The 9,993-nt window shown below is 37.0% G+C and overlaps 1 protein-coding gene and 1 pseudogene across 2 annotated transcripts; both read left to right on the forward strand.

Annotated features, from left to right (window-relative positions):
- Positions 1–1,410: 1,410 nt before the first annotated feature.
- Positions 1,411–6,287, forward strand: LOC132188581 (monooxygenase 2-like). 2 transcript variants are annotated; one of them, XM_059603083.1, is made up of 6 exons: positions 1,411–1,528; positions 1,654–1,800; positions 2,391–2,459; positions 2,729–2,894; positions 2,980–3,211; positions 5,063–6,287. In XM_059603083.1, exons 1-6 carry the CDS (start codon positions 1,452–1,454, stop codon positions 5,602–5,604), a joined length of 1,233 nt encoding a protein of 410 aa, XP_059459066.1. In that variant the 5' UTR covers positions 1,411–1,451; the 3' UTR covers positions 5,605–6,287. The 2 variants fall into 2 exon arrangements, with proteins under 2 accessions (XP_059459066.1, XP_059459073.1); XM_059603090.1 differs by having other exon boundaries at positions 1,693–1,800.
- Positions 6,288–6,724: 437 nt separating this feature from the next.
- LOC132188596 (monooxygenase 2-like) lies at positions 6,725–9,577 on the forward strand (annotated as a pseudogene).
- The last annotated feature ends 416 nt before the right edge of the window (positions 9,578–9,993 follow it).

Genomic DNA, 9,993 nt, shown 5'->3' on the forward strand with positions numbered 1-9,993 from the left:
CGTGTAATGAACTAGTACTTTTTTCTATTTTTTCCTTCTTTTTCTAATCATTGGTACTTAAATACAATGAGGAATTGAGCTTAGAATTGTGTCATACTCTCCAATTAAATGTTTAAATTCTAACAAACAATATTCTCAATATTTAATAACCATAATATCCAAATTACAAGACCATTTAGATTAGGAATTGAGCTTAGAGCAGAGATGGAGGGAGGGGGGACCGGCTGGGGCCATGGTCTCCCCCTGCCTCACTTCCTCAAAAAAGATATTACCGATTATTCAAATTGCTATAGCTAGCTTTCAAAAAGTCTCTATAATTAATACACGTTTGAAATGACGTTGCTTACACACAAAGACGGAGGGAGGGGGGACCGGCTGGGGCCATGGTTCCCCCCCCCCACTTCCTCAAAAAAGATATTTTAAGAGGTTAAAAAAAAAATTATACTAGTCCCCAAACTAAATTGATAAGTCAGTCCCCAACTCCTCCACGGTTGGTTCTTACTTCTTAGGTTAATCCTGGGGTTTTCTTTTGGTTAATTTTTCTATTGTTTTGCTTGGAAATTTGGTTAAGAATCTGAAAAGTTGAATTTTTTTTTTCCTTCATAGATTGGCTATTGGCTTGGAAACTTGAAAATTCCTGTTACTACTTGGAAATTTATGTGTTTTTGTTGTTATTATTTTCTTTATGTATGTATGTAAATCTTGGATCTTTTCTCTGTGAAAATAACGACAACAAAAAACACATAAATTTACATACATACATAAAGAAAATAACAGCAACAAAAAACACATAAATTTTCAAGTAGCAACAGGAATTTCCAAGTTTCTAAGCCGACAGCCAATCTATGAAGGAAAGAAAAATAAAAAATAAAAAAAAATCAACTCTTCAGATTTTTAACCAAATTTCCAAACCAAACAATAGAAAAATTAACCAAAAGAAAGCCCCAGGATTAACCTAAGAAGTAAGAACCAACCGGTAGAGGAGAGTTGGGGGGACCGGAACCTATCAATTTTTTTTTGGGGGGGGGGGATTTTTTTTTTTAACACTCCTTAAAATATCTTTTTTGAGGAAGTGGGGGGGACCATGGCCCCAACCAGTCCCTCCTTCCTCCATCTCTGTGTGTAAGCAACATCATTGCAAATGTGTATTAATTATAGAAACTTTTTGAAAGTTAGCTATTGCAATTTGAATAATCGGCAATATCTTTTTTGAGGAAGTGGGGAGGGTCCATGGCCCCAGCTGGTCTCCCTCTCCCTCTGTCTCTGCATGCAATCCGTTGTTCCACCCTGAGATCTTATCCCTAACCTGTTCGTAACCTTCCAACCACATTTTCATCTAGGACATAAATTCATTTGAAAGTGATACTATATATATATATATATATATATATATAGATAGATAGTGTAGATTTAGCAATCATCCCCTTCACCACAGAAAAAGGAGCCAAAATATGATGGAAACAGGGGAAGACATTGTGATTGTGGGAGCTGGAATTGCTGGTCTTACAACATCCTTAGGACTTCATAGGTACTCTTCTCTCTCTCTCTCTCTCTCTCTCTCTCTCGTATTTAAGATTGTAAAGAAGGCAAATATATATATATATATATATATATGTGTGTGTGTGTGTGTGTGTGTGTGTGTGTGTGTTGTAGGTTGGGAATTCGAAGCTTAGTGTTGGAATCCTCGGATAGATTGAGGGTCACTGGATTTTCCTTCACGACATGGACAAATGCTTGGAGGGCATTAGATGCTGTTGGCCTTGGTGACTCCCTCCGACAACATCATCAAAGGCTTTATGGGTAACTAGGCTTCACCCTTATCGATCTCTTCATTATTGCCACCTTAATTAGCTTAATTACCACTATGCATATGGTGTTATAATTAGTGAAGCTTTGGCCTTTCAATACTGTTTTTAACAGATTTTATTTCTTAAAGAAGCTTTATATCTTTGGGGGCCTTAATTGGTCGCCTTAACTGCCTAACGATTGAGCCGGCCCAAGTTGGCCCAAGTTTCCCAAGTTTACATAGTAAATGCACAACTTGATAAATTATGGATATATATACTTCTACAAAGGTTTTGGTTTTAGCATTGGTTTATTGATCCGAATGGTTAATTATAGGTCAAATGATTAGTTGTTGGTCCATATTAATATTAATAAACTACGGGGACCTCTTTCAAATGAAATGGAAAGAAGCCGGTTCCTTACTTTAAAAAGGGTAAAATTGTCATTTTACTTTCTTTTTTTGGACAATTTTATCCTTATAAAATAAAGTATAGGCTCCTCCCTCCTTTAGCCCCCAAAATATTATGAATAATTTTTCATGTTAAAAGCATGAAACTGACCAATCCCCAGCACATTATGTAACTAGCTCTACAATTTATTTGCAGGAATGTGACTAGCTCTACAATTTCAGGACATCAAACCTCAGAGACGTCATTTGAAGCCAAAGGAAAACAGTGAGTTTTACAGCAGTACTGCCAATAGTAATAGTGCCTCTATAGCATAAAACCAAGAAGTTTCTAAGTATTTGTCCACTTTGCACTTCTTGACAATCATTTCTTTATTTCTAATTACAAAATGCAGCCATGAGACAATTTAGGTGACTAATGTTATATACCATGTCGGAAATTTGTTTTTTGTTTTGTTTTAATTTTTTTTATATTAAATTTGTGATTGAGATGTTTGATCAGCTAGCTAGGTTCAATAATTGGTGTGTGATGTGCAGTGGAGTCCATGAAGTTCGTCGTGTCAAAAGGAATATGTTGGTGGAAGCCCTTGCAAAGGAGCTTCCAAGTGGCACAATTAGGTACTCTTCCAAGGTGGTTTCTATAGAGGAATCAGGCTTCTATAAGCTTTTGCATCTTGCTGATGGAACCATTCTCAAAACCAAGGTAATTTTTTATATATTTCCTTGGAATTTTTTTCTTGAGTATAATTACTCAGACCTTATTAGAGTATCCTCTTTGTGAATGGAAGGTGTTGATTGGGTGTGATGGAGTGAACTCAGTGGTGGCAAAGTGGCTGGGCTTCAACAAACCAGCTTTCACAGGGAGATCTGCCATTAGGGGCCGTGTGGATTTCAAGCGCGATCATGGGCTTGGGAACAAGTTCATGCAATTTTTTGGGAAAGGTGCTCGATCTGGTTTCCTTCCTTGTGATGATAACACTGTCCATTGGTTTTTCACCTGGACTCCCTCCTCCAGCCAAGGTGCCATTATTCAATTCCCAATACATAGCTTACTTTGATTCTTTGCTTTGAAAGAACAAATTTCTAAGTATTAGAATATAAATAAATAATTAAATTTATTATTTCTTATTAACTTCAGTTTTTGGGACACCTCATAATTTAATTGTTGGGAATTAATCAATTACTAATAGCAGCAGAAAATATATCTCAAGGCCGCTGAACCCTCATGATTGAGATAGCAATAGTTTTTTCAAAATAATATTGTTTACAAAGAAGAAACCACTAAAAAAGGGCTAGGGTTTTGCAAAGAGACGATTAGGGTTTACTCTCAAAATCTTTTGCATTTTCTCCTCAATTCTAAATTCAGGGAGAGAGTGTGGGTTCTCCTGCACAAGCCTCCTTTAAATATGTGTGTTAGTCTTAAGTTAGGTTAAAACGATTTCCCTTGTTGGAGGGAAAATTGGAAATTCTCGAATTGTCAATCTTAGTCATTCAATATTATTCAACGGCTCATAGATTGCCACATGTCCTACTTAAGTTTAAATAATAATATATTGTTTAACTTTTAAAAAGAAAATAAAATTTAAATAAAATAATAAAAACATATGGGGGTGGCCAGCCACCCCAGCTGAGCCCCAGGGAGTGGCTTGGAGGTGGCTGAAGCCACACCCTATGGCCCTTAGGGGGTGGTCGAACCACCCCCTAGGGCCAAACCCATAAATTATATTTTTGGGTTTGGCTCTAGGGGGTGGCCGGACCACCCCCAACCGGTCTTATTGGGGGTGGATTGGGGCTCAGCTGGGGTGGCCGGCCACCCCATATGCTTTTATTATTTTATTTAAATTTTTATTGTCTTTTTAAAAGTTAAATAATATTTTATTATTTAAACTTTAGTGGGACACGTAGCTTTGGATAATATTGGATGGCCAAGATTGACAATTGGAAAATCTCCAATTTCCCTTCCAATGGGAGGAGATCCGGATCCTAAAACCTCACTCATCCACATATATACCACAACGATTCGTTCTCTTTGTGCAATTCAGTCAAGCTTAATAAGATTCTATATGTCCCCAAGAGATAGCTTAATCAGCTGTGGACCACGTCTCATGAAGCGGAAGTAACTAGTTCGAATCCTTCTTCCCATTCCCTTGTGTGGACATGTCAAAAAAAAAAAAAAAAAAAAAAAAATCTATACCAACTTGAGGAGTGGGCTAAAGAAATAAATAAATAAATCTAGTTTAATGGGCTTCTGACACATGTCATCTCATAACTTATCATTAATTACCATTAATTACAACTTATTTTAGAAAAAAAGTTATAATTGCACTAGAGCATTTATTTAATTTGACTGATCAATAGCTCAGTCGGCTTCTTATAATTACATTTGACCATTCCATGAAACATTTATAATGAAATTAACGTCAATTCAAAATTTATTGTCGCTACTATCTCTAAATATTTAAGCATTTGATTTAATCTCTTGAGTATTCTTATACTTTTAAAATAATATTTTATTGAGTACATTTTATTTTAGTAACTTCTTACTAAAATATTATGAGCAGGGGCGGAATCTGAAGTTTTAAAATTCCCCCTAATTTTTTGTTTTTTTTTTTTTAATATACCCTTAAAAATATATTTTTTGGCCCCCCCAATTTTTATTTTTATTTTTTATTTATTTATTTATTTATTTTAGTTTTAGTTTTGCTCCCAAACCTAAAACTCTAATTCCGCCCCTGCTCACGAGGCATATATGGGTTAGAATCTCCCATATAATAGTTTTCCAATACATTTACGGGGCATATTGTTTACCATTAGCTAGCATATTTGTGTGGCATTGTGGTCACAATTGTTATTCATCTTTACATCTTGCAGAGAAAGAGATAAAAAATAACGGAGCTGAAATGAAGCGACTTGTGCTAAGCAAGCTAGGAAAGATGCCTGATGAAGTAAGGGCTGTTATTGAAAACACTGATTTGGATAGTTTTATATCATCCCCATTGAAGTACAGACATCCTTGGGAGCTTCTTTGGGGAAATATCAGCAAAGGCAATGCTTGTGTGGCCGGTGATGCTCTCCACCCCATGACTCCAGACATTGGCCAAGGTGGTTGTGCTGCCTTGGAAGATGGTGTTGTCTTGGCCAGGTGTCTTGCTGAGGCGTTATTGAAAGAACCAAGTGGGGAGAAATTACCTGAAAAAGAAGAATATAAGAGGATTGAAATGGGGTTGAAGAAGTATGCCAAAGAGAGGAGATGGAGAAGCATTGAGCTCATTACTACTGCTTATATGGTTGGTTTCTTCCAACAGGGTGATGGAAAAGTGATGAACTTCTTTAGGGATATATTGGCTGCATACATGGCTGGGTTGCTGTTGAAGAGGGCTGACTTTGATTGTGGGAAGCTCAGCATTTCATAAATGCATCCATATGCCTATGTACTAAAGATAAAGTAATTATTGTTTATAATAATGTGTGTGATGAATAAAGAGGATTGAAATGGGGTTGAAGAAGTATGCCAAAGAGAGGAGATGGAGAAGCATTGAACTCATTAGTACAGCTTATATGGTTGGTTTCATCCAGCAGGGTGATGGAAAAGTGATGTACTTCTTTAGGGATATATTGGCTGCATACATGGCTGGGTTGCTGTTGAAGAGGGCTGATTTTGATTGTGGCTCAGCATTTCATAAATGCATCCATATGCCTATGTACTAAAGATAAAGTAACTATTGTTTATAATAATGTGTGTGATGAATAAAGAGGATTGAAATGGGGTTGAAGAAGTATGCCAAAGAGAGGAGATGGAGAAGCATTGAACTCATTAGTACAGCTTATATGGTTGGTTTCATCCAGCAGGGTGATGGAAAAGTGATGTACTTCTTTAGGGATATATTGGCTGCATACATGGCTGGGTTGCTGTTGAAGAGGGCTGACTTTGATTGTGGGAAGCTCAGCATTTCATAAATGCATCCATATGCCTATGTACTAAAGATAAAGTAATTATTGTTTATAATAATGGGTGTGATGAGTTGTTGCCCATGGCATATGTTTTAAAGCAATGTAATTCAAGTGTTGAAGACATTCACCTGCTACAGATTTTAATTGGAGATTTCTTTTTGATCCGTGAGAATGTCAAATCAATTTGAACCACCAATTAAAATAGAGATTTCCCTTTAGTAATTTCCATAGTATAAACTTACAATGAGAGTACTGTGCATCTAGAAAGATGTTTAGGATTGTAAATGAGTCGATCTTGTTTCATTTATAATTTGAGCTCAGCTCGTATAAATTCAGCTTGAATTCTGATTATTTAATAAATGAGTCGACTTTGAATAATAATTACGGCTCGAATATTAAGACAGGAATATTGGGTTTTTAGCAAATGCAGTGAATGTGACACAAAATTTGTGATGTGTCAAGTCACCTCATTCATCAAGTTGCGACTGTTGTCAGCCATTTTTGTAATCTTGCAACCATTTTCCTATCACATATGTATAGTGTAGAATTCCCTTCACCACAGAAAAAAGGAGCCAAAATATGATGGAAGCAGGGGAAGACATTGTGATTGTGGAATTGCTGGTCTTACAACATCCTTAGGACTTCATAGGTACCCTTCTCTCTCTCTCTCTCTCTCTCTCTCTCTCTCTCTCTCACATCCGTATGTGTGTGTGTGTGTGTCTATATATATATATATATATAAGATTGTAAGGAAGGCAAATATATATGTTGTAGACTGGGAATTCGAAGCTTAATATTGGAGTCCTCGGGTAGTTTGAGGGTCACTGGATATGCCTTAGCAACGTGGACAAATGCTTGGAGGGCCTTAGATGCTGTTGGCCTTGCTGACTCCCTCCAACAGCGTCATCAACCGCTTTCTGGGTAAGTACTAGAACTCACCCTCTCTGACATTCTGTCTTTTAAGACCCCAAATAACACCATGTTTGACAGTTTCTCTGAATTATGTTATTTTGAGCTCCGAATTAGCCAACCTTAAAACTAACACATGTTAAAAGCATGAAATTGACTTCCCAGCACAAGTACATAAGAACACACACACCATTTAACTAACCACAGAAATTTATGTGCAGGATTGTGGGTACCTCTACAATTTCAGGACTTCAAACCACAGAGAGGTCATTTGAAGGCAAAGGAAAACAGTGAGTTAAAACACTGCCAATGGTGCCTCTAATAGCATAAAACCCCTAGTAAAGGCCTTTGTTTACCGCAATGGTAAAGATTTTGAACTGTCAAGCACAAGTATGCGGATTAAAGAGAGGGCACTTCATGCAAAATACAGATCAAAATCCCATTCAAGTGAAGCCACATTCCCTTGTATTCTATTTCCGACCCCTTCTTAGGATTATTGTCATAATGAAATTGTTTTTATACTAAATAAGATGTCATGTAAGTATATCTTTTTCCTGTATCCAAAGTCTGATCATTGTAAGACTCAGAAGCTGCTAACTGGTAAAAAAGTATTGCTTATAAGCTTTGTGTTTCTTTGGAATCATTTGTTTCGAGTATATGTAAACTTAGGTGACCAAAGTTTATATAGAATGCTGACAGTTTTGTGTTGATGTTATAATCATATATAATTGAGGTGCATGCTTAAGATAGGCTGGATAATTGCCGTCTGATATGCAGTGGAGACCACGAATTTCGTTGTGTTCAAAGGAAGTTGTTGTTGGAAGCTCTTGCAAACGAACTCCCAAGTGGAGCCCTTAGGTTCTCTTCCAAGGTGGTTACTGTAGAGGAATCTGGCTTCCATAAGCTTGTGCATCTTGCAGATGGAACCATTCTCAAAACCAAGGTAAATTCACATAAACAGATCATATAAAGGAGTCGGATAATGATCCTTCTTTTGTATTTATTTTATTGAGTAGAAAGCAAAAGTGTAGTGTCTAAACCACTCATTCCACGACCCTACTTGAATTAAGAGTGTGATGACCCTTATTCTATTTGTATTATGCAAGTAGAAGCCGAAAGTGTAGCAATTAAAAGTGTAGTGTCTAAACCACTCATTCCAAGACAAAATGATGCTTATTAAGAATGAGTAATGCTATGCATCAATTTTTCATTCGGATGGAAATGATTTTCTTTTAACAAAAAGTAGACGATTTATATTGTGTAAGTAGGAGTTGAAAGGGCGGTTGGCTTGGATAGAGATTCTTAGTAATTTTGTTATCTGAATCATTAGCAATTCGAATAGTAAGTGTGAGAGAGTTTCTTGTTGTTCACCTATTCAAACCGGTTTTGGGTAGCCTGGCCCTGCTCGACAAGTGGACCTCATAGGAGCTCTCTCATATCTGCTAGGGATATAAATCTCGTTGGCTTTTTTACAATTTACAGCCGCTTAACCTTGTTGGATGTAAATTGTATCCAATTTAGAGCCGCTCAGCCTTGGGTCTAAATAATATAGTACTTAAAATCATCAATATGTTTTGAGTATAATTACTTACATGTTATTAGGGTATCCTCTTTGTGAATGGAAGGTATTGATTGGGTGTGATGGAGTGAACTCAGCAGTGGCAAAGTGGCTGGGCTTCAAGAAACCTGCTTTCACAGGGAGATCTGCCATTAGGGGGTGTGTACATCTCAAGCGCAGTCATGGGTTTGGGAATAAATCATGCAATTTTTTGGGAAAGGTGTTCGATCTGGTTTTATTCCTTGTGATGATCACACTGTCTATAGGTTTTTCACTTGGACTCCATCTCCCTCTAGCCAAGGTGAGCCACTAATCCCAACTCAAGACTTCTGCTCTGTTATCATATTAATCCAAGACTATAATTTCCCACATAATAATTTATCAGTGCAATTGTAATGCATATATGTGTGGCATCTTTGTATCTTACAGAAAAAGAGATAGAAGATAATCCAGCTGAAATGAAGCGACTTGTGTTAAGCAAGATAGGAAAAGTGCCTGACGAAGTAAGGGCTATTATTGAAAACACTCGGATGGTATTATATCATCCCCATTAAGGTACAGATCCCTGGGAGCTTCTTTGGGGAAATATCAGCAAAGGCAATGTCTGTGTGGCCGGTGATGCACTCCACCCCATGACCCCAGAGATTGGCCAAGGTGGTTGTGTTGCCTTGGAAGATGCTGTTGTCTTGGCCAGGTGTCTTGCTGAGGCGTTTTTGAAAGAACCAAGTGGGGAGAAATTAGCTGAAAGGGAGGAATATAAGAGGATTGGAATGGGGTTGAAGAAGTATGCCAAAGAGAGGAGATGGAGAAGCATTGAGCTCATTACTACATCCTATGTTGTTGGTTTTATACAGCATAGTGATGGCAAAGTAATGACCTTCTTGAGGGACAAACTTTTGGCTGTACTCCTGGCCGGGTTACTTGTAAAGAAGTCTAGTTTTGATTGTGGGAAGCTCATCATTTCCTAAATGCAGCCATAAATGTATGTAGTAAAGATAAAGTAATGGATTTGGCTTAGATGCTATAAAAAAACTATATCATTTTTTTAACGGTCTATATTTAATTATAAGTTTTTCATGAGATTGGCCATAATCATTTTGAAACATCACCTAGAATGCATATATATATTTGATCAGACTCAATGACAGGATTCTTGCAAAATTAAGAGAAATGTCACTGGGACCAAAGAGCCTCTAATGTTTAAGTTTCAGAAAGAAAAACTAAATAGATAGAGAAAGAGAGAATGAGTGTGGCATCTTATTTTTGGGGAGGTGTACCTTTTTAATGTGAGAGGCTCTTTAATATGGTTATTAGATGCTTGACACATGGCAAGTTTGTAGCCCTTCGATTATTTTTTGTATAATGGCGTGTTTGAGTGGACTTA

This window comes from Corylus avellana, chromosome ca1 (genome assembly GCF_901000735.1).
Source record: "Corylus avellana chromosome ca1, CavTom2PMs-1.0".
Classification (NCBI taxonomy): domain Eukaryota; kingdom Viridiplantae; phylum Streptophyta; class Magnoliopsida; order Fagales; family Betulaceae; genus Corylus; species Corylus avellana.

Coding starts and splice junctions, on each gene's coding strand:
- LOC132188581 (XM_059603083.1), top strand. CDS start 1,452: ATGATGGAAACAGGGGAAGACATTGTGATTGTGGGAGCTGGAATTGCT. Junction 2,895..2,979: donor GAACCATTCTCAAAACCAAG/GTAATTTTTTAT, acceptor TGTGAATGGAAG/GTGTTGATTGGGTGTGATGG. Junction 3,212..5,062: donor GACTCCCTCCTCCAGCCAAG/GTGCCATTATTC, acceptor TACATCTTGCAG/AGAAAGAGATAAAAAATAAC.